This window comes from Neovison vison, chromosome 4, assembly GCF_020171115.1.
Source record: "Neovison vison isolate M4711 chromosome 4, ASM_NN_V1, whole genome shotgun sequence".
In the NCBI taxonomy this organism is placed as follows: Eukaryota; Metazoa; Chordata; class Mammalia; order Carnivora; family Mustelidae; genus Neogale; species Neogale vison.
Genome location: NC_058094.1, coordinates 123,602,003 through 123,627,198, shown reverse-complemented (window position 1 = coordinate 123,627,198; position 25,196 = coordinate 123,602,003). Strand labels below are relative to the sequence as shown.

The window sequence follows — 25,196 nt, the reverse complement described above, 5'->3', positions numbered from 1 at the left end:
TTTGGATAAATACCATCTTTTACTGGGTTGTAGGGTAGCTCTATTTTTATCTTTTTGAGGACCCTCCACATCCTCACCAACACTTTTGTTTCCTGATTTGTTAATTTTATGTAGGCCTTTATATATATATTGTATTTTTTGACGTATTATGTGTATTATGTGTGTTTATGTGTAGAAAAAGAGCTCATTTATTATTGAATACTGTCTATTTTCAGGTATCATTTTATGCACTTTGCATGCATAATCTCTAGTTATCACAATTACCTATATACCCTCATCTTAAAAATGAGGAGGCCAGGGATGATACTGGTTAAACACTTTGCCTGATACTGTAAGGTTTATAAATCCTAAAGCTGGCCCTTAAATAGACTTCTGTGGTACCTCCTGTTAGTCCTGATGTCTGATGTAGGCCTTCTCCTTACATACAGTGAGACTGTATGCAGACTTTCAATAAATAACATTTATTTCATGTAATCGTTTTATAAATACATGTTTTTTTCCCAGCCATATCACTCACCTTGAGATTGAAGTTAGCACTTTGTGTCTTCTGTGCCTCCCTCCTGTGGTGAAATGAGTACTGACAGCAGCAGTATTTAAGGAATGTGCTGGAAGAGGGGCCTGCAGATGAGCCTGAGGGGAAATAATCACAGATGTAGGAGAAGACCCAGAAGAGTAGTACCTTAGAAAGCCAAGAATGGAGAGATTTTTACCAGTGAAGGAGTGCCAGGAGAATCACTTATAAAACAGAAGTCAGGGGCACCTGGGTGGCTCAGTGGGTTAAGCCTCTGCCTTTGGCTCAGGTCATGATCCCAGGGTCCTGAGATCAAGCCCCTTATCCTGCATGGGAAATTTCTCTGCTCAGCGGGGAGCCTGCTTCCTCCCTTTCTCTCTCTGTCTGCCTCTCTGTCTACTTGTGATCTCTGTCTGTCAAATAAATAAATAAAATCTTAAAAACAAAAAACAAAACAAAAAAAAATGGAGGTCAAGCAGTGGAGAGGAAGAGTGTATTGTTTCCAGAGAAGCAAAGGGGAGTTTCCAAATAGGTTCCAGCTGAGGACGGGGTCACAAGCCTGACTGCAGGCGCTGGAGAGACCGTGTTTGGTGAAGCAGGATCATGACTAAGATGGACCTGAGGAGTCATGGCAACAGATAGAGGGGAGTTGAGAGGGCAAGGGAAGCCTTTTAAAATAGTCGTTACTGTTTTGAGAGTTGACAGTGGCAGCGGCACATAGGGGATGATGGAGGACTGAGGATTTCTGGAGCAAGTGGAGGGTGAGGGATAAAGACTAGGTGTTGGTGGAGCTCAGCCACCCAGTGGGCCCCCAGCATTGAGAGGCCTAAACTTGATAAAGCCAGATGCTGAGCCTGAGGGGGCAGCAGCCTGGAAGAAAAGGCTAAAGATTAAAGATTAAAAATAAATTAGCAAGTGGAACAGAAGTGAATGAATCAAGGATCTTGTGGTCCAGGAAGTGAGAGTAGGGAGTGTTCTCATTTGGGTTTGAGTGATGGCAATATCCAGAGCTCACAAGGTCAGTGAGCCAGGGGTTTCTTATTTGCGTGGAGAGTCCTATTATGGGGATCTGCTGTGTTTGTGTTAGGGCCCAGGGGAGGGGAGAGAGGGAGGTCGTGAGACACATGTTGTGGGTGCTGTGAACAGGGTGGGGCCTGGGAGGTTGGGAGATTTCTTCCTTCTTTCAGTCCACCCCTCTAGTAAGTGTGGGACGGCAGAGGATGCTTCCTCCATTGCAGGGGGCTCAGGGGGAAATAGTGACCCCACCCGGGGCACCTGGGTGGCTCAGTGGGTTAAGCCGCTGCCTTCAGCTCAGGTCATGATCTCAGGGTCCTGGGATCGAGTCCCGCATCGGGCTCTCTGCTCGGCGGGGAGCCTGCTTCCTCCTCTCTCTCTCTCTCTCTCTGCCTGCCTCTATGCCTGCTTGTGATCTCTCTCTGTCAAATAAATAAATAAAAATCTTAAGAAAAAAAATAGTGACCCCACCCTGACCTATGCAGACTTCCTTTAGGGTATCACCAGGGGAGAGTAACCTGGTCTGCGCCCCTTGGTGGTGATAGCTCAGCTCTTAATCCTTCCCACTGTTTCCAAGGACAAAGCACTGTCTTAATAAAGGATTGGAGGTGGTCTTGACGGCTAACCAGGTGGGGTCTGAGGATGCCTCAGAGGAGTCCTTCAGGGAAATAGGAATGTCTCAGAGCCCTGTGTTTATGAAGACCTTGTGAAGTGAAACCTCACTGTACTCAACAGCCTGCTGCTGTTGGTGGATGTACGCCTCCTGCTGGTGACATCAGTTTTCTACAAGCTAAGGTAGCCACGTACAGTCAGGATATGCCCTTGCAGTGGGAGAAATGCACACTAGTCCTTTCATTCATTTGTGGAATATTTACTGCATGCCTGCTCTGACCAGGTCCCTTATTAGTGCCTCTGGTAGTGAATGAGTCAAAGGCATTCCCTACTTTAAAAGAGTCTCTGATTTCTTAAATTGAAGAAAACCATTATCTGGTGAATTGCATCAAAGATATTCAACACTCTAAGTTAAATACATGCTAGTTGACTTAAGTTCTAAAATCATAAAAATATTAGAAAATTGATTGATATTTGTTTAGTCATTCTCAACAAGGTATTCCTGGCACCACACCAATTATTTCCCTAAATAATACTTTCTTTTCTAGAGAGAGAGAATGAGAGTGGGGGTGACAGGGAGGGACAGAGGGAGAGGGAGAATCTCAAGCAGACTCCCCAGTGAGCATGGAGCCAGACGCAGGGCTCGATCTCACTGCCCTGAGATCATGACCTGAGCTGAAATCAAGAATCGAACGCTTAACCCACTGAACCACCCAGGTGCCATGATAATAATTGATACAAACTATATATCAGATATTGATATAAACTATATATCAGAAAATAAAATTTAAAGACAGAAGAATGGGAACTCTTGTTTTTGCTAAATGTGTCCAAGGATCAATATGTTTAATAGTAATTCCCTTACAAATAAACAAGAAAAAAACAAGCACGAAGAAATAAACACAAAATATGAATAGATGACTCACAAAAGAAGCAAAATAAATGGCTAATAAATAAATGAAAAATGTATCAACTTTAATTAAGGGAATATAAATATAAAAGTCAGCAAGGTATTAACTCTCACCTATCAAATTTACAACGGTTTTGTATAACCTCATGCTGAGAGCTGAGGGAGTCGAAGGACCCAGCCTGGGTGGGAACAGCTTGGCACAAGTCATCAAAGCTTCTATGGTGTCTGCCTCTCACACAGCACTTATATCCAAGAAACTTACCCTAAGGAAAGAGTAGAGCTGTGCACCAAGTCTTAATTCATAGATCTTCATTAGGGTTTTATTTTGAAAATAAAAACAGTACTCACCAGTGAAGGTCAACTACACCCTACACAACCCCTCCATCTGCACTCCCCTTCTGCACCCTTGGTCTATACCACCTGTCCATCTGTACTTCTCTGGCCGTCTACACTCCCCATGCATCTACACCTGCATCCATCTCTGCCCCCCCATCATACCCTATCCATCTACACCCCATCCACCTACACCCCCCATCCGTCTATACCCTCCGATTCACACATCTTCTCTTGCCTTGTATTTAAATCTGACCCTTTTTCAGGGCAGCCCAAGTTTATCCTCTCAAGCAGATATTCGCAGCTGACACAAGGCTGTTAATTCCCATCTTCTCAGTGCCCTTAGCTGTTTCTGTCCAAATCTACTCGTTTTTGATATTTCATTGTAGGTGACCTTTTGTGGTAACGTTAACATTCACAAGATGTCTTGAAGTCTGCTTCTTTGACTCACCAGAATGACAGAGCGCATGTTCAGTAATCTGCGCTCAGGTCCTCCTTTACCTGGACTGTCATTCTCAGAGCCCCTGGAGCCCAACACTAGGCATGAACCTAGAGTGAATCAGCCCTTTGTTGAGTAATCGAACGAGGGGGAATGTATGAGGAATGACTGTTGATGGGAGTCCCAGAGAAGTGGTGCACTAGGAAGACTTGCCTGCCAACAGAAGAGTGAGCCAGTCCCTCTGTGGTGTTGTCCCAGGACTTGCCATCTCGCCTCCCATCCAGCTGCTGCTGTAGTCAGTTTCCTCCACTGCAGGTCCTTTCCGTGCCCCTGCCTTAGACATGGCTAGAGGCTGCAAGCAAGCATGGCCGGCAAGCGATCTGGAAGATCCTTAGCCTCAGAGCATAGGTCTGCCTGCTTCGCTGGGCTCTTATCTCCTAGTCTGCTGGTCTGACCCTCCCAGGTAGTTACTAGTTCCCTGAACATCCTGTGCCAGGATTTTCTTTATTAATATATGTATATGTACCTATCTGTCTGTCAATACGTCCCATCTATGGGACGTATGTAACAGATACATACATAGAGACACATACACATACACACAATGGATATTACTCAGTCATAAGAAAGGAGATTATGCCATTTGGGAGTAACTACTAGGGTATCCCTTCAGGGTATCATGCTGAGTAAAATAAACCAGACAGAGAAGGACATATGTCCTGCTTAATCATAATGTTCAATACCTACAGTGACCATGCATCCCTGAATTCACCTCTTTTTTCATTTTGTTGTGAAATAATACATAAAATGACCTACGTGTTTGTGTGTGTATATGTAGCCTACCTCTAAGCATTGCCGGGTGATGGACACTGGGATTGCTTTCCTATCTTGGCTGCTGTGAAGAACGCTAGCCATGAAGAAGGCAGTGCCTGCATCTCGGCAAGATCCTGTTTTCATTTCCTTCAGAAATGGACCCAGCAGTGGGATTGCTGGATCCAGTGGTAGTTCTATTCTTAACTTTTTGAGGACTTTTCCACACTGGCTACACCCACTTACAATCCCACCAACAGGGCACGCGGAGTCCCTTTTCTCCACATCCTCGCCAATACTTGTTCCCTCTTTTTGATGACAGCCCTTCTGACAGGTGTGAGGCGAAACTGCATCATATCACTTATATGTGGAATCTGAATCAAAAAGGCAAACTCACAGAAACAGAAAGTGGAAAAGTGAAGGTGGGGGAAATATGGAGAGCTTGGTTAAAAGATTACCCAGAGCTATAGAACACTATATTATATAATTGAAATTTGCCGAGAGTAGAATGTTCACACACAAGATAAATGCATAAGGTGATATCTGTGTTAAATAACTAGATGTGGGGAACCCCTCACAATTGTATATCAGGTCATCATAATGCACACTTTAGATGTCTTACCATTTTATTTATCAGTTAAACCTCAGTAAATGAAAAAAATGAAAGAAACCCAAACAAACTAGTCTTATAAGGTTAAAAAGAAAAATAAATAAATAAATAAATAAGTGAAACACGGTAGGAATTTAAGGTATAGGTTAACCCATAGAATAAGTAATTTTACTAATGGGATGCATATAGTGCTTACCTAGTATTTCATCTCTGAATCTCAATTTTTATCTTTTATTTTGTTAAAATTCTAAACCACCTGATTTCATCAGAAACCACAGAAATAATGATATTCATGCTTAAGCAGAATTTCTTGACTAACAGTGCATGCTTTTCTATTGGTTTTCCTCCTTTTGGGTCCAAATACAGGTTCTCCACTGATTAACTGCAAGAGCCTAGACAGTGACTCTGTCGGTGCCTCAGTTAACCAGACAGTATACTGAGGCTCACTGTCTTGGGGGTGGTTACAGGAATGAAGTGAGGGAATATGTAAAATGTTTCAATGGCTGCTTTTTCTGTCGCCTTTAATGATGATGGAACATTCGTCCATCTGGCTTATTGGAATCCTGCTTACCACAAGGCACAGAGAAATGGGAAGCACCCTTTTCTCTGTCCGTTCATGTCATTGCTTAAAGATTTTATTCATTTATTTGAGAGAAAGGAAGACAGACACCATGAGCCAGGGAGGGGTAGAAAGACAGATAAGGAGAGAATCTCAAAGACCCATGTGGGGCTTGATCCCATGACCCTGAGATCATAACCTGAGCAAAAATTAAGGGTTGGATGCTTAACTGTCATTGTCAGTGGCCTCCAGGTACCCCTCATGTCATTGTTTAAATAAGAGGGGTTCTAAAGAAGAGGGGTCCTCAGGGCACCCTAAGTTTATCCTTTCAAGTAGATGTTCAGGCATCTGATGTTACAGGAACATTCTTACTCCCCCAAAATAAATATTCCTTTTTTTAAAAAATGATTTTATTTATTTATTTGAGAAAGAGCACATGAGAGAGAGATAGAGCATGAGCATGGAGGGAGAGATAGAGGGGGAGGAAGAAGCAGGCTCTGTACTAGGCAGGGAGCCCGATGTCGGACTCCCATCACAGGACCCTGGGATCATGACCTGGGCTGAAGGCAGACGCTTAACCACCTGAACCACCCAGGCACCCACCAAATAAGTATTCTAATTACAGTCCCCTTCCCCCACCCTGAGTATATGTTTATTCCATATATCTGCCTTATCTAATGTTTTTGGCATCTAAGTCCTTACTTGGGATTTGGAATCTAGTGAACACGTCAGGATTCTGGAGTTATTTTTGAGAATGTTACTGAAACAAGAACATGAGTTAAAGTAGTAATTTACTAGATGGATTCAGAAGGGTTGAATTAATAGAGTCAAAAGGGTCCTCACTGAGAGCAATGGGAGCCCATACAGGAGGTGCCAGGCTGAATCTGCAAGTGCTGCTGGGTATGCTAACTATTAGAGACCTAAGACTGTCCCGTCCCGGAACACCTCCACTCCATGGATTTGCTTCACAAATGTGTGAGATATTGGTATTGGATATCTTGAGTTTCTTTTTGCTCAGTGAAAGCACACTCTTACTTTGAGGAATTACAATGAACTGGTAGGTTTTCTGTTTTCTCCACCAAACATATTTCAGAATCCAAATACATGGTACCAAAACGAGACCATGCATAGGGTATAAAAATGAAAGGTAAACTTCACTATCTCCAGCCCTTTACACGACACACATCTAAAATACAAACAGATTCTTAGGGCTGCGCTTCCCAAAAGCATTCTCCCTGCACTAGCAGCCTCAGTGTCAATGAGAACTTGGTAGAAATGCAAATCCTCCGTCCCCACCTGGGACCTGCTGAATCAGAAACACACCTCCAGCTGTGCTGCACAGGTGAGAGCCAAGGTCCCCAGGCGTCAGCCGCTTTAGGAGAGGTTCTGCTCCAAGCCAGAAGATTTGGTCCGGTGTTAGTCAACATCATAGGAAGAAAACATCAGAGGAAGGAATGCATTTATTTAAGATTTTATCACCTTTAAAATTACAGTTCTGCTGACTGATCTTTCCCTGCCCCTCTCTCCCCTCTGTGTCTCCACATGGTAGACGGGTCGGGTTTTACGTCAACACTTTCAAAAATGTTTCCAGCCTCGAGGCCAAGTTTCATAAGGAAATTGCAGTGGTGAGTAGTGATGATTATTTTTACTTGTGGAATAGAAAATGAACTTTTTTTTTTTTTCTCTCAAAGCGCATGAAATGGTGCAGCAACATCATCTGCGTGTGTGTTTTCATGGTGTGTTAAATGGTGTTGCTCTGATGTTGTGTAGTGGCCACATAGATCTCTTTTGTCCAGATTTTATCTCTGGGTGTGCAGACAGGCTCCCAGGAATCACAGCCTGTGTCTGTGTTTTTCTTCTGAGATGCTTTTTCTCTGTGTCCCAGACTCACGGTCTTGTTTTGCTTTGTTCTCAGTCAGCTTCGAAAGTTGGTGTTCAAGCAGTACTTCTTAGGCTGAGGAGGAATCGGTATCTGAATGTTCAGACAATCAGCCCTTCTGTCATCTGCTGAAGTCTGAGTTCAGCAGGGTAGTTGTATGACTTTATCTTCAGTAGAGTCAGTGGGAGCAATAAGTTTTCGTTTTCTGTGCTGTCCTCTGATTAATGGATATATTTTGTTTTTTTTAAAGGTTTATTTGTATTTGTGGCCTTTCACTTTTGACATGAATTTTAAATTGCCCATTTGCAGAATTTAAGTTGTCCAGAGACCATCCATAGTATGTAAGATTCTCAGTAGACAGTTTCTTTCTTGGAGCAGTAGCCTGAATTGGCCTCAGAATGACTTAACAGCTAATAGACAAATGGTCTCTGTCCCTCTAGCTTTGCCACAAATTGTATGAAGTGATGACGAAGCTGGGTGACCAGCACGCTGATAAGGCCTTCACCATTCAAGGAGCTCCCAGGTAGGCTGTCTTCATCTGAGCCAAGTTATGTCTGTTCACCATTAAAACAATGCTTGTTGCAATTTCTGTAGTCTGCACAAGCCTATGCTATTTTACTCATTCTAGAAAAATCTAAACCCAAGGAGACTTTCCACATTGAGGCTGACAGCAGCCTCATTCTGGGCTTGTATGTTGACCTTTAGTTTTCAGATTTACTCAGGGTGGGTGTTTGTCATGGTCACAATAGATTTGTCCATTTTCCAGGAGTCCCATCAACAGTTGTGTAAACTTTTAACATATAATTTCTAGTCATGCACTTGTTAACTTTCTTTGGAGAAGAAAGGAATTCCCCAGACACATGACACTGAGATCTTATACTTATCATCGGTGCTGGCATCTTTAATGGCCCATTTTGGGAGAGGAGAGGGCGTAGGTGAGACCGCAGCACCATACTGCCTCGTAACTTTACCTTTCCAACACTGCATTGTTTTGATTCTTTTGCACATTGTTTTGTGGTATCAAAGGCCCAGCTATTCGTAACCAGATCATCTACCTTTCTAGGACCTGGCTTCTCACCAGCTTTCTCCTGTGATTTTGGAATCCCTTTAACCCATCCTTCTCAGGCATTATGTACTCAAGGAATGTGGGCTAATGGTCCTTGGGCTGAAAGTAAGAAGATCCAGCTTTCCAGTTTCTGACTATACAGTTAAATTACTTTGCCTTCCTTAAGTGCGTCCAATTAATTCTCTGGTTAAAGATCTCTCTTTCTATCTCTCTCTTTTTTTTTAATCAGCAGAAAAAAAAATATGTTATTGAACTAAATGGTTTGTAAGGTAATATTTGCATTTTTAATGTCAATCAACATAAATACTCATACACACATTTATAAAAACACACACTCCTGCACAGGTGCCTCCATCACCATATGTTCAGACCTCTCTGGAGAGAGCTGATTTTCTTCTTTGATGTTCTTTGTATTATCCATAATCATCATAGTCTCTGTTACAGAGCTATATGATACAAGCATTTAGTATCTCTTATTTTTCTAAGGGAAAGGACATTCCCTAAAAGAATATATGAAAGGCCTACTGCTTCCTCTGTAGTATTTCAATATGAACTTGGAACAAAGACAAAGTTGTAATAAGAACGTCAAAATGACATCGGGTATTTTAACAATGATGTACATGAAAAAATGAAGGGTTACTCCCTCCTAAAGACATGAGAAGGACAACTGTGTCTGAAAATCTCAATATTGCTGAATTAGATAAAATGAAGAGAAAATGGGGTTATGACCACTTAACAAATGTTCCTTTCATTTTTTTACATCATTCCTCTGCAGAATGAGGTGGTGAGTGAGCTCAGTTGTTGCCCTCTTGAGCATAGACTGGGGCCGTGCTTCCCGACAGAGGCCATGGTTGCTGGCGCAGAGCCTCAATCATGCGGCTTATCCGTGTCCTCCGCAGGACCCACTCCCTTGAATATGTAGACCATGCTGTAGTGTGTGAGCTTATTTATTTTGGGGGTATAGACCCTCCTCCCTCAATCTGTAGACATTAGAAAGACTTAGAGAGTAGGATGTGTCCCCAGTGCCCTCCAGGTCATTGCATTTGAGCTGGTCCCAGGCATCTGGCCTGGTGCCAGGAACATAGTGGTTCCCAGGAGACATTATTGACTCTCTGCCTTCACATAATTTGTTTGCACATGTCATGTGTCTGAACCAAGCCTTTGTTTTATAAGGTATAGAAAGAGGAACAGCTAATGAATTTATTTCCAAATGTCATCAGAAAAGACTCCTATAAAATCTTATTTTTAAAGATTTTATTTATTTGTTTGAGAGAGAGAGCACACACAAATCTGGGCAGGGGCAGAGGGAGAAGTGGACCCCCCACTGATCACGGAGCCCAATGCAGGACTTGATCCCAGGGCCCTGAGATCATGACCTGAGCCGAAGGCAGACGCTTAACTGACTGAGCCACCTGGGCGCCCCTGACTCCTATAAAATCTTAGCACTACCCTGCCTTTAACATCAGATTTATAATTTTCAGGGTAGATTTTTTATAGATTATGACGTAGCAAGATTTTCTTATAAACCAAAGGGGAGAGTAATTCAGCTAAGTCAGCTCACACTTGGAAAATTCTTGTAGAGGCTGTTTGGCACAATGGAAAGAAGAGAGGGTTTGCCTTCCCAAGGCCTGAACTCAGACCCACGAAATTGCTGAGTGACTTTAGGGGTTTTTAACCTCTCTGTGCCCCACTCTGCTACCTATAAAGTGGGGACATTGATGCATGGGTATTGCAGCGGTTAGAGATCATATGAATGAATGAGGTCTGGCACACAGACCATAGACAATAATGGTACCAGTTTCACCAACACTGTTAGTAACCACCACAACTAATTTAGAAGGGGGCTCCATGACAGGCAGAACCAGATGTTCTCAGGATTCCTCTGAGATGGAGGACCCTGGAAAGTCAGTGTCGTTCTCTAGATTGCTCATCACTGACTCTCGTGTGTTCATCTAGCGATTCTGGTCCTCTCCGCATCGCAAAGACACCATCACCGCCCGAGGAGGCCTCACCCATCCCGAGCCCGACAGCCAGTCCCAATCACACGCTGGCACCTGCGTCTCCCGCACCAGCCAGGCCTAGGTCACCTTCACAGGTAGGAAGAGGTGAAATGTACTGGGGAGAATGCAAGAACTGGTGGTGAGGTGATCCTATCTGGGATAATCCCATAGTGCTGGGGCATTAAAAGGAGTTTCCTGTTGGGGAGACTTGGAGTCTATGGGCATTGTGATGGTTGCTAAGGAATCAACCTCTCCAACGTGGATTCCTGTTTTCTCACATGCCCTGTGTTGGGGTGTGTTGAGACTTCTCTCCACAACCTCAGCTTCCTTAGGCTCACGTGCACTCCTCTTTTCCCACCTCTCACTCTCAGAAGGGCCCAATCAATGTCACCTTCTCCCTGGACGTTCCCTCCTTCTAGCACTTTCTGTCACACTTGTAGAAACTCTGGCCAAGAAAGCTTCACAGCCTGGCTTATACGCCATTTTACATCTTCTGGTCTCACCCACAGTATGCAGCACATGAGTAGACATTCATCAAAGGTATCTGGAACAAGTAATCGAGAAAAACAGCGAGGGCTGGAAAAAGTCAACACAGAAAAACATTGCCACCCTTGTCTTCCCCACTTGGGGTGAAGGCAAAATTCCTACAGCAAGAGTTGAAGTTCAAGTCTTTGAAACTAAGGGAAGTGGTGAGAAGGTCCATGGAATAGATCTGTGAAGTCCTGACTTCTCAAAACACTCTAGTGGAACGTGAAATTCATGTTCTCTGTGGGTGATCTCACGGAGTCCAGTGAAAAGCTTTCCTGCTTATAGTGTCAAAATTCTAATTTCTTGCTAAAATGAGGAATCCGTTTTGGTTGACTTCACAAAGGGGGCAGTCCTAGTTTAACTTGAGAGGCGTAGGCACCTGGCCCTGGCCCTGCGTGCAGCGCTGGCATCGAAGGGCAGGGGGTTGCACTCCCTGAGTGATTCTCGGGGGGCCCTTGCTTGTGGGTGCTCCCAGAGTCACGTAGGCAGACTGCATTCTCTACTCCCTTAGTTCCCTTTTTCCTCTGTGCATATCTAAATGTCAGTCAGTGCAGTATGTCTGCCCAGCGCTGTTCAGGTGGCATTTCTACACAACTCAGATGCCATCTTTGGCCGAATTAATTTGTTTGTGTCTCTCATGTTTTGTAGACAAGGAAGGGGCCTCCTGTCCCACCGCTGCCTAAAGTCACCCCAACAAAGGAACTCCAGCAGGAGAACATCATCAGTTTCTTTGAGGACAACTTTGTCCCAGAAATCAGTGTGACGACACCTTCACAGGTAAGTGTCTACTGCAGATCTGGGATGAGCACACAGGTACCAGGGCAGCGGGATCCTCGGGGACCATCTCTCAAGGTGCCAGATGTCAGAGCCAGCAGCATCACTCCAGGTTGGCCTTAATCACTTGGTATGTCTAAAGCATTCTCAGATGGGAGGCATACACACAGTTTTTGGAAATACTGAAAAGTGTAAAATGAAGAATTTTAACGATTACTTACATCATACCGCCCTCACCTAGACACTAATGCACTTTGGCATGTTTTCCTTCATGCTTTGATTTCCAGGTGTGTACCGATTCCATACCACAACATCCAGATTATATTGTTAGGGATTCCTGACTTTTCTGCTTCAGAACACTTTTTTCATGTCATAATATTGTCTCTTCCAAAGAAAATGTGGAAGCAGAGTATTTTCTCTGATGGATGGACCAGCCTGTGATTGTGATCACAGGTCATTTCTGATTTCCTGTTTCTTCACCAGCACTTCTATGAACGTCAGTATATGTTAATTTATGTTTACAACCTCAGTTACTTCTTTTACATTGCTTTCTGGTAGAGAATAGGAAAATGAAGTTAAAAGAGGTGAATATTTTCAAGCTGTTTGGCATTCATAACTAGTAACTGTATCCATTTCCATGATTTGGCAAAGACACCTGGCTGCACCTGCTCCTGCTCCAGCTCCCTTGGTAGGCTGCAGACCCCTCTCTGCTAGCCACTTGGTTGTCCTGTTGCCTAGAATGAAGATTCTTCACTTCCAGAGCTGTTCCTCATGCCATTGAAGCTATTTTTTAAGTTATTTTTTAATTTTTTTATAAACATATAATGTATTATTAGCCCCAGGGGTACAGGTCTGTGAATCACCAGGTTTACACACTTCACAGCACTCACCATAGCACATACCCTCCCCAATGTCCATAACCTGAAGCTATTTTTTTTAAGACTGAAAGTCCCCAGAAACATCCTGCCAATATTACTTACCCCCAGTGGTCTCAGAATCAGAAATAATCCCTGCATTTTGCAAGAGTTGTGAGCACAGTGCTGTAATTACTGAGTACATCCATAACAACACTGTGTATCATGAGCTAATTACAGTCACATCCTGTTGATAATAACAGGAATAAAGTGCTAATCACAGAGCTCAGGAAATAGAAACTCAGAAGAAATGCAAATCAAAATGTGTCATTGTTTTTAAGGGCATTTATGAATAAGGTGCAGTAACTTTTTTAGCTATTGTTTTCCTTCAGTGTTTGGTAGGAGATGGTGAATTGGGTAAGGTAATGGGGCTTGACTGTGATTTAGCAGCTCCTCTGAAGGGGGAGACTTGCACGTTGATGAGCACATGGACAGATGATGTCTGTGGCTCCACAGATGCCTCCAGAGATAGCAGTCTCGGAGTCAGGTGATCTTATCTGGCACCAGCCACTGTGTGGACCCCAAACTCCAGTTTTCATTTCCAGCTTGTCCTCTCCCTTTGATTTGCTATCAGCTCAGCTTCCTTCTCTTTCTTGCTACATCAGTTTCAGACTGAGATGTTTAAGGTGATCATATCCTTATCCTTGCTCAAGTTGCTTGCCCCAGCACCCTTAAATAGCATGCTCTCAATCCTAACCACTAACAGAACTTGCTCACCTAGAAGCCAGATGCCCTTGGCTGAAGACACCCCCGCTTAGCACTGGAGGCAACAGAAGTCGAGGCAACATGGCATGTAGATGAGTTCTAAAGCAAAGCTGGGGGCTCAAGACAGTTCTTTCCTTTAAAATGTTTTGTTATTTGCAGTTGGCTGGCTCACATAAGGGTCTTTGGTGGTAGGGAAAAAAAAAAGAAAGCATTTTTTAAAATCACAAATTCTAGAAGAGTCTCTGAAGTACTTCTAAGAGTGTGAACGTTCGCAATACTGAGCAGCGGTCATGGGTAAAGTCAAGAGTCCTGGACAGAGGGAGAGGAGGCACCTGTCAAAGCAGAAAGGGCTTGGGCTGGGGCTGCCACAGGGATGCAGCTGGTTGGAGGGCAGCCTGCCCCAGCCTGGCTGTTCTTGGTGCACTACTCCAAAGCCCTGGGGAGGGAAGGAAGACATCACTTCCCACTCTCTGGACCTTTATAACATCCTTGCTGGTGTCCCCTCCAATGTGCTAGGTGATTTGGAAAGCACTAACCACCAGAGACCTTGTGGAGGTGCATTTTGGGAATTCAGGTTCATTTATGTTGTTTTCATTAGGAGGAGGGAGAAGGGGATTTCTGTGGGGTTTTTTTTCCACATTTGAAGCGGCGTGGCTCCCGTGTGAACCGTGTGAACCACAGAGTGTGACCAGAAGCAACTCCATTGACTAAGCAGCTGTTCATCTTAGGTCACCATCTCAAGAGAGGGCGCGAGGCAGGCGCGAGGCAGGGATTTATGTTTCAGTCCACTTTCTCCCCTAATGAGTGATACGATGTAGCTTTATTCAAAATTGCACAGAAGTTGCCTTTCCCTGAAGCTTCTTGACTATTTCCTCAGTTCCTTATTCCTCTGTAGCTATGCTCAGATATGTGTTCTTTCACCTCTTTTGGGTCACATGCAGCAGTTTTCTGAGTCGGCAGACCCCGGGTGGGGGCCGAGAATCTGTATTCCTCCCAGGAGATGCTGACGCTGCTAGTCGTGGGATTAAACTGTGAGAACCACTGTTACAGGCCCGGATTTCCAAATGTGTGGCCATGAATAAAGTACCACAGTGAATGAACAGCTCTCTTCCAGGGAAATATCAAGCCGAGTCAAGGGTATATCATGACTGACCACTTACAGCTGCTCCACTTAAAAATAGTGTGACTTGAAATACTCCGTATTTTGCCTGTTGGAAGCACTCATACACGTGCATGCTTGTAACATTAGATACGTTGATCAGACTATATGTCAAGCTACACATTCGAAGTGAATGGACACTCATCAAGACTTTAATGTTTTTATTTTATTTTATTTTATTCATTTGGTGGGCAGCAAAGCAAGGTTTATTGAGTGATAGCAAAGTGATAGTACAAAGCTCCTGAACAGGGAGGGGGTCCAAGAGGGTTGCCCTTGGGACTATGCTGTTTCTAAACATCACAGGTAAATCATGAAAAAGAATAAATAGGAATGCCAGGAGAAAATGAGATGCCAGTTGCATGGAAGCAGAGTATTGGAATTTAGCAAGCTGAGATGTATCCGAAAAGCTTTCCTCCCAGATACATGTATTTATAGTAATAGGGAGTCATCCCTTTCAGTTTTATGTTGATATTTTTACCAAGTTTATACGGCATTTTACATTGAACAGATAGGTCTGCGTTCCCAGTTTGCTGTTTTTATCCTGAGCTCAGTGGGGAACTACAACGTTTGCATTAATCCCACCCACAAGTTCCAGATGTGGTGACTGAGATATTCCTCAACATCTGACAGATTCGTATGTCCTATCCACCAAGCTTCATTGCAGTGACAGTCTCTCTTGAGTTTGTCTTGGGATTTGAAAGGAATGCATCAGACCTACAGAGCCCTCTATTGGCCTCAGACTTTAACTCTATCATAGAATCTTCTCTGGGAGATTTCCTTGCCTGGTAGTAGGGAGAGATCCGTGTGTCAACACAAAAGCGCTGACCTTGCTTCCCTGGTTCTGTTTACAAAAATGAAACTGCCCATAAATAAATTGGGAAAAAAAATAAACAAACAAACAAACAAACAAAAAACAAAAATGAAACTGCCAGGGGACAAACCCAGCCCTTTCTATTTTTCCCTCCCAAGAAACTAAATGGGAAGAGATGTGTGTGTGTGTGTGTTTCTTACGCTATTCTTTTAAAACAGCATTTTCCATCAAGTCCCATAAGATGCTGTGAAAAGGGGTCCTGGTCATAGGGGGCTGGGAGGGGCTGCATCGCCTTTTGCTTTACATACTTTATGTTAGTGTGTTCAAGGCTCTGAGAAGTTCTGCAACAAAAGCCATGCTTTTTTAAATCAGAGTTTCTCTAACAGTCTTCCTTTCTTCCCAAAGTACTACTTGTTCCAGGGAAATGGGCGTTTGCTGAAACACATTTAAGAAGTCAGATTTAGAAGGTATTATGTCCCTAGAAACCAAACTTATGGCATATAAGTAGGATTTTAACAGATCAAGACAGAAAAGGCAATCATATATTTGTGTACAGAGGTATACACACATGCAAGCTTGTTTCTTTTTTCCTTCCAAAGTCCAAAGTTTTGGACTGCTTTCTCTTCTGACTTTAATTCCATTCATGTTCACTCTCCTTTCCCACCAGGGCTTTCCATAGGGACTGTGGCTCTGAGCAAATGTTGGGTTGGGGGAGGCACTCTGTCCATATAACCAGTTTGAGTCACTTGAACTTATCAGCAATAATCTGGCGGTCAGTCTCATGGGATTCCACACATGAAATGCCATGTCGGCCAGCGGGCGCAGTCTGCTCACCAGGCACCCTCTTGGAAACAAACCAGGCTACCGCATTCCAGGACAACTGGGTGTGCGTGACCCCCCAGAGTTCCTCCATATAGAGCAGGGTCCCAGAGTGCTCCAAAGAGGAAAGGTGGGGGCTAGGCCCATGTGGGTCCTGGTGCAGACTTGGGGTGTCCTGACTGGATAGCCTTGCTAGCCACAGCTGCCACCAGCAGAAGAGGACTTAGGTATCAGGAAAGGTGCTCAAAAGGGTGAGCCCCCCCTGAGAGGCGCAGGGCTTGGGGCAGGGTCCCTCTCACTGGCCAAGAGGAAGAAGACATTACACATTTTTGAATTTTTTTTTTTTTCACGGCAGGTAACCACCAGCTATTTGCCTAAATCATTCCCAACAACGATGTTGCGTCTTTTTTGCTCTTTCATACAGCGTTCTCTTTTACAAACCCAGATGGGTTATTTTTGGCCCATCTAAGCTCATTGCTCCAGGCCTATCTTGCCATTCTTTCTGGAAGAGCCTGCTGTGCGGGAAGGCAGGACAATAGCACAGCCGTGCAGTCCCACGGCTGTGGGTGTCACATCAGCACCATTCATTTTGATACCCTTACATCTCTGCTTTCCAGCCAAATGCTGCATCTCACATCTTAAGTTCATGAAATCATCCTGTTTTTCCTAGCCGATCACACGGAAGTAGATATTCAACTTGCTTGATGAGTTTACAAGAGTCTTTTTTGTCTGGTCAGTCCAGACAGAGGCAGTCCTGTGTGCGCGCACCGCCCCCCTCCTAGTAGCTGTCACTGGTTGTGAATACCGCCTGGCTTTGCTTTTCAACCATTGCTATATTTCTGGGCCAGCTGCCTCTTCTTTCGGTTGATGTTTTTTCAAAGTAAACACGTTAGCATTCTTGTAACACAGAAAGAATTAGTAATATGGAAACTGGAATGAGGAAAACAGTGCATTTCAGGCCCCGGTTAGGTCGGTCTTTTGCCCCAGTGGGTCACCCTCGGCTTCGTGGTTCCTGCAGCAGACACAGCCAAGTAGTGCTATGCACCAAGGAGTGAATTTATCCTCTGGGGCCCTGACAATATTCTTAAACCATTGTGTAAGTTGGCCTCGCAAGCTTCCAAGGTTCTTAGACTCCTGAACCTCTAACGATGCCTTGACTTTTTGCACTTCCCCCGTTTTGCATTTTATATTCTACCTCTTTACAAAGCATCCCATGGTATAAAGCTCTTTTGAGATTTTGTGTTGTTGAACATGGTTTCATGGTATGGGTAGAGAGTGGGGGTTAGATGGTGCAGAGAGGCCAGCAAAGGAAGGGGAGAAGGGGACGCAGAGAAATGAGTTGGGGAGAAGGGAAGAAGCTCACAATGGGGAAGCGCGTGTCTGAAAATGTCCTGTGCACAATGTCCTTCCATTGTGTCTTGACGTCATTCCTGTGATTTACAGGCCATTATCCCTACTCTAAAGTTGAGCAGACCTGTCCTCTTTCTGCAACACTGTGGTGCTTCTAGGGCAGACATGGAAAGCAGAAGCCTATAGACCACACCTGCCAGCATCTTAAGCACCTGGAAGATAGTGGATACTAGATGCCCAGTAAATTGGACAGATCCATTTTAACTCTTTCTCTCCTTAATGTTCAGGATCCATGTTCTGTAGAAACTTCTTTGGGTTTTCAATATTAGCAAAGTCCTTCAGGTTGTTATATATCAGTGATTATACTAAATTCCAGATGTGGTGATAGGAGGGTCTTTTTTCATCCAGTGATCATCACAGAATGTCACTTCAAGCACAGGCCCTATCCCTCTCTCCTCCGTCCCTCTTCTCAGTACTGTCAGTTGTTACCTCTTACTCAGAGTGTGTGTAAGGCCAACAAGCAAACTCATGAGGTACTACACTAAGGATGGCTGTACCATCTACCATCTTGTTTCCAAACCAACCCCCCTAGGGGAACAGCTCCTTAGAAAGTTTAGTTTGCTGTGTGTCAGCTCATGGAAACATTTGCAAGATTATATAAACAGGCACATAGACCAAATGTGGTAACATTTGTGACAAGCCTAGGTGACGGGTAAATGGATCTTCATTGTATTGTTTTAGCATTTTTATATAATAAAAGCTGTAGAACAAATACTTGACCATGTCCCATGAAATGGTTGAATGATGTCCCATTCTGTGATTTCAAATCTAAATCTCTCGAGCCTCGGCAGTATACTATAGCTATTGCCATCGCTCACATTAACGGTGATGTACCCATCTGTAGTGGTCTTGTCACAGGCTTCTGGTCATAAGGTTAAGTTCCCTTAGGCCACTGCATGCATTACAAATGAAATGTTAAAACTTTACTCACTGTTATAAATTATGAGCTATTTTGTGACCCTTCCATAAAAGACATGTCTGTGACGTGAAAAATAACTCCCAGTGGGCCTTTTTCCAAAAAAGTTTATTTAAGCTTTCTGTCTTAAGCTTCCTAATCTGACCTCTCTGCCTTACTGGGAAGATAATAAGTGTCCTGCAAAATATTTAGAATAGAGTAAATGTCCTAAAAATACGTTTAATAAAAGAGGGGCGCCTGGGTGGCTCAGTTGGTTAAGCAACTGCCTTCAGCTCAGGTCTTGATCCTGGAGTCCTGGGATTGAGCCCCGCATCGGGCTCCCAGCTCCACGGGAAGTCGGCTTCTCCCTCTGACTTTTTCCTCTCTCATGCTCTCTCTCACGTCTCTCTCTCAAATAAATAAATCTTTTAAAAAATATGTTTAATAAAAGAATAAAAACCTAATGCTTGGGACGAAATAGTACCTTCGGCTTTACTGTCATCTGGATCACTGAAATATTGTGTTACCATTAAGAAATCAGTGTGTGTGTGTGTGTGTGTGTGTGTGTGTGTCTGCATGCAACCCTGGGGATGTTTTGGAGACTCTAAATGTTGTGTGACTCTTATTGTTTTTGATGTGAGAACACTTAGTATCTTTTTTTTTTTTTTGGGCAAATTTCAAGTGTGTAATACACTGTTTTTACTTACAGTCAAGTTTTTACTTACAAATTAACCAACATCTCCCTATTTCCCCTCTTAAACCGTGGCAGCCACCATTCTACTGTAAATTGAAATCTCTGTTACCTTATATGCTTATAAAAATAATGCCATAAAGGGACATTATTAAATAAAGGGGTGCCTGTGTGGCTCAGTTTGTTAAGCCTCTGCCTTTGGCTTGGGTCATGGTCTCAGGGTCCTGGGATCGAGCCCTGCATCCGGCTCTCTGTTCAGCAAGGAGCCTGCTTCCCTCTCTCTTTCTGCCCACTTGTGATCTCTGTCTATCAAATAAATAAATAAAATCTTAAAAATAAAAAGAATAATGCCGTAAAGGATGCCTTGTAAACACAAAAAAATAGTCAATTACAGAGAAGCAAAAAGCTTAAACGTGTAGTGATATTTTCCAGCAAAACTCACTCTTACAAATGTACTTTTCATCACAAAGGCAGAGGGAGAGGAGAAAGAGACTTTTAAGCAGGCTCCGCATCCAGCCTAGAGCCAGATGCAGGGCTTGATCTCAGACCCTGAGATCATGACCTGAGCCCAAATCAAGAGTCAAGCTTAACTGACTGAGCCACACAGGTGCCCCTAAAGTATACATTTTGATAATTTAGAAATATGTGTACACCCATGAGACCATCACCAGGATCAAGATAATGACCCCCAAAGCTCCTTTGTGTCTATAATCGCCACCGTTCCTCTCCACATATTGCACTCTCTAGGCAGACACTCATCTTTCTGTCCCTGTATGTTCATTTGCATTTCCTAGAATTTTGTGTAGATGGAATCGTACAGAATGTACCCTTTTTGGTCTGGCTTCTTTTCCTCGGCATCTTTATCATGAGGTTCATCCATTTTGTAGCATGTATCAGCAGTTCATTTCTTCTCTTTGCTGAGTAGTATCTCATTCTATGGACATATCAGGGTTTGAGGGATTTTTCATCTATTGACAGATATTTGGGTTGTTTCCAGATTTTGGCTATTATATATAAAGGTACTGTGAACATCTGTATCCAAATGTTTGTGTGTACACATGCTTTTATTTCTTTGGGTACCAGATCATACAGGAGGAATAAGTTTAACTTTTCAACTGCCAAACTTCTAAGTGATTATACTATTTGAGTTTCCATCCACATTGCATGAGCATTTCAGATTCTCCACATCCTTGCCAACACTTGGTATGGCTAGTTTTTTAAATTTTAGCTGTTCCAGTAAGTGTATAGTGTTATTTCATTGCAATTTAGTTTAGACTTCTCTAATGGTTAATGATGTTAGGCATCTTTTCATGTACTCATTTGACATCTGCTTACCTTCTTTATTTCCCAGCTCAACTGAGGTATAGTTGACAAATAAAAATTGTATATGTTTAAGGTATACAACTTTATTTTTTGATATATGTACACATTGTGAAATAATCCTCCCAACCCAGCTAATTAACATATCCATCTCTTCAAATAGATACCTTTTTAAAAAAATTATTGTTTTTGATGTGAGAAAACTCAGTATCTATATTTTGGCAAATTTCAAGTCTGTAATACACTATTTTTACTTACAGTCACCATGCTGAATATTATAGATCTCTAGGACTTGGTTAACTGAAACTTTATACCCCTTAACCAACATCTCCCTATTTCCACCTCCCCTTAAGCCCTGGCAACCACGATTCTACTCTCTACTGCCATGATTTTTATTATTTTAGATTTCACATGTAAGTGAGATCATTTGTTTTTCTGTGTCTGGCTTAATTTACTTAGCATAAAAACTTCTGCACAACCAAGGAAACAATCAAGAGTATAAAGGCAACCTAAGGAATGGGAGAAAATATTTGCAAACATCTATCTGAAATATATAAGGAACTCACACAATGCAATAGCAAAAAAATAAAAATAAAAAAAATAAAATATTTGGATTTAAAAACGGATAAGGGACCCACCTAGACATTTCTCCAGAGAAGCCATACAGGTTGCTAACAGGCAAAGGAAAAGGTCCTCAGCACCACTAACCATTGAGAGACGTAAATCAGAATCACAGTGAACTCTCACCTCACACCTGTTAGAATGGCTATCACCAGAAAGACAAGAAATTGCAAGTGTTGGTTGCAATTTCTGTTGCTAGGAATGTTGATGGGAATGGAAATTGATAAAACTACTATGGAAAACAGTATGGGGTTTCCTCAAAAAATTAAAAATAGAACTACTTGATGAACCAACAATCCCACTTCTGGGTACTTATTTCAAGGAAATGAAATCACAAATGGTCACTGCAGCATTATTCATGAGGGACAATACATGGAAATAACCTAAGTGTCCGTCAGTGGATGAATGAGTAAAGAAAATGTGTATATACAGAGTGGAATATTCAGCCTTAAAAAATAAGTCCTGCCATTTGTGACATTATGGATAAGTGTGGAGGACATTATGAAACCAGTGTATCGTCACTGGTGTCTGTGAAAAACTTTTGCTGTTGTATTTATTTCTTTGATTGAGTTTTGAGAATCCCTATATATTCTGGATGCAAGTCTTTTATCAGATATATGATTTACAAATATTTATTCCCAGTAGGTGACTTACCTTGTCATTCAAATTGTCTTGTCGTTTTCAAATACTTTTTCTACATCTATCAGGATTTTGAAGAGAGTTTTTGAAGAGTAGAATGTTTTTATTTTTGTGGAGTCCATGTATTTCTTTTTCCAGAAGTAGACATTTCATGTCTCGTCTAAAAAAATCTTGTCTAACCAGGGTCACAAAGATTGTCTCCTGTGTTCTCTTCTAGAAGTTTTATGGCATAAGGTGTTACATTAGGGTCTGTGACCGATTTTTGAGTTAATTTTTTAATATGGTTTAAAGTATGAGCTGAAGTTTATTTCTTCACTAATGATGTGTGATTGTTGGAAAGTCTGTCCTTATTCTACTAAATTGCCTTTATACTTTCGTGGAATATTAGTTATCCATATGTGTGTGGTTCTGTTTCTAAACTTTATGATTTTTCCATTGATCCATTTGCCTATCTTTTATGTCAGTACCATATTATCTTGATTACTGCCACTTTCTGTAAAGCTGTCTTGAAATCAGATAAGATTAGTCCTTCAACTTTGTTATTCTTTTTTCAGAGTTGTTTTGGCTATTCTAGATCCTTTGAATTTCCATATGAATTTTAGAATCAATATGTAAATTTCTACAAAAACACCTTCTGGGATAATTTATTAGATTCCTAGGACTGTTTTAACAAAGAACCATGAACTGGGTGGCCTATACCAACAGACATTTATTGTCTCACAGTTCTGGAGGCTAGACATCCGCAGTCAAGGTCATGATCAAGTCTGAGATTAGCATGACCATGCTTCTTCTGAAGGTCTGGGTGGATCTTTTCTTGCCTCTCTCTCGGTGGTTGCTGGCAGTCCTTGGTGTTCCATGGCACCTAGAACATTATTCCAGTCTCTGCCTCGGTCATCACACTGCATTTTCCCTGTGTGTCTGTGTGCTCTGTGCTCTGTATCTTCACATGGCATTCTCCTTGTGTCTGTGTGTCCTAATTTCTCTGTTCTCATAAGCTCACTGGTCATTGCATTAAGGCCCATCCTAATTCAGTATGACTGTGTCTTAATTTCATTGCATCTGCAAAGGTTCTTTTGTCAAATAACATCACATTCACAGGTTCCTTGTGATCATGAATTTTGGGGGCATGGGGCATAGTATTCAACCCAGTACACATATTGGTTGGTTTTTCATTGAATCTGAAGATCAGTTTTGGGAGCATTGACATCTTAATTATACTGTATTACGTGACCCATAAGCACAGTATAGCTCTCCCTTTACTAAGGGCTTCTCTGATTTATCTTTGCTGTGCTTTATAGTATTCTGTATACAGGTATTTCTCATCTGGGTATATCTCTAAGTATTTCATATTTTTAGTACTATTGTAAGTCATATTTTTAAAATTTCAGTTTCTGATTGTTCATACCATTACATATAAATACAACTGATTTTTGTGTATTAATGCTATATCCTGCAACCTTGTTTAACCTCTATATTAGTTCCTGTGTAGCTTTTTTAATAGATTTTCATGGATTTTCTTGTATAAGTGATCATATCTTCTGTGAATAAAGATGGTTTTACTTTTTCTTTTTATTCTGGATGACTTTTATTGCTTTTTTCTGCTTATTTTAATTTTACTGTCTAGCGCTGCCAGTGTATTATTGAATAGAAATGGTGAGGCGGCCATCCTTGTCTTGATATTAGGGGAAAAGCATCCAGTCTTTCATTATTAAACATGGTGGTAGCTGTAGGTTTTCATAGATACTCTTATCAGGTTGAGGAATTTGCCTTTTTTCCCTACTTTGTTGAGAGTTTGAACAGGAATGAATGTGGATTTTTTCAAATACTTTTTCTGCATCTATCAAGATGATCATATGAGTTTTTTTTGTTGTTGTTAATATGATGAATTACATTCATTAGTTTTCATGTGTTAAGTTAATCATGCATTCCTGAGATAAACACCAGTTGTCATGATACAATTCATTTTTATATATATTTTCATTCAGTTTGTTAAATCTTTCTCTAGCATTTTTGCATTTGTGTTGATGAAGAACATCAGTCCATAGGGTGTTTTTTTTTATGTCATTTTCTGATTTTAGTACCAGAGTACTTCTTTCCTAATAGAATGAATTGGGAAATATTCACTCCTCTCCAGTTGTGTAGAATTGGTATTTTTTTCCCTTCCCTACTTCTTTGGTAGAATTCACCAGAGGAGCCATCTATGCCTGAGGAGTTTTTGTTTTGTTTTGTTTCTCTCTTAAAAATTTTTTATTTGAGTGTAGTTGGCACACAATATTACATAAGTTTCAGATGTACAACATAGTGATTTGGCTTCTCTATATGTGTAAGTTTGTATTTCTCAAGAAATTTGCCTCTCTCATCTAAATTGTTAAATGTATTAGAATGAAGTGATTTATAATAAATACTTCCTTATTTTTCTTTTTTACTATGTGTGGTGATGTTCCCTCTTTCATTCCTGATACAGCTAATTTGTGTCTTCTCTTTTTTTCCCCACCTTGATCAATCTGGCTAGAGGTTTATGAATTTTATCAGTCCTCTCAGGGAAACTTCCTTTTGGTTTTATTGATATTCTCTCTCTCACTCTCATTTTCTATTTTATTCATTTCCACTCTGATTTGCATAATTTTCCCCATTTCTATTTAGAATTTTATTTGCTGTGTGTATTTCCCCCGCTAGTTTGCAAGGTAGAAGCTGAAGTTACTGATTTGAGACCTTCCTTCTTTTCTTATATAGGGATTTAATGCTATAAATTTCCCCTAAATACTGTTTTAGCAGCATCTCACAAATTTTGGTGCATTGTCTTCATTCTTAATTCAAGATAATTTCTAATTTCCACTTTGATTTCTTCTTTTGGTTTCTTTTATCAGGTTATTTTTGTAATTTTGTCAATTCCAGAGATAACTCTCTTACTGATTGCAAACTTAATTCCACTGTTGTCAGAGAGCATACTTTGTGTGACTTGAATGTTTTTAAATTTATTGAGACCTGTTCATTGTTCCAGAATAGTGTCTATTATGTTCCATGTTCTGCATGCACTTGAGAAGAATGTGTATTCTGTTATTATAATGGAATGTTTTGTAAATGAGGTCAAACTGGGTCTTGGTGTTTTCTGTATCTTCTATAACTTTGAAGGTCTAGTGAAATCTCCCCTACAATATTGTGCATTC

General features: G+C 41.8%; 1 protein-coding gene across 1 annotated transcript in view; it reads left to right on the top strand.

Annotated features, from left to right (window-relative positions):
* AMPH (amphiphysin) overlaps positions 1-25,196 on the top strand; it is a 269,962-nt gene that overhangs the window by 178,644 nt on the left and 66,122 nt on the right. The window contains exons 8-11 of the mRNA XM_044245644.1: positions 7,348-7,423; positions 8,118-8,200; positions 10,700-10,838; positions 11,920-12,048. Coding sequence (XP_044101579.1) covers positions 7,348-7,423; positions 8,118-8,200; positions 10,700-10,838; positions 11,920-12,048 — 427 coding nt within the window. The remainder of the gene's footprint in view (positions 1-7,347; positions 7,424-8,117; positions 8,201-10,699; positions 10,839-11,919; positions 12,049-25,196) is intronic.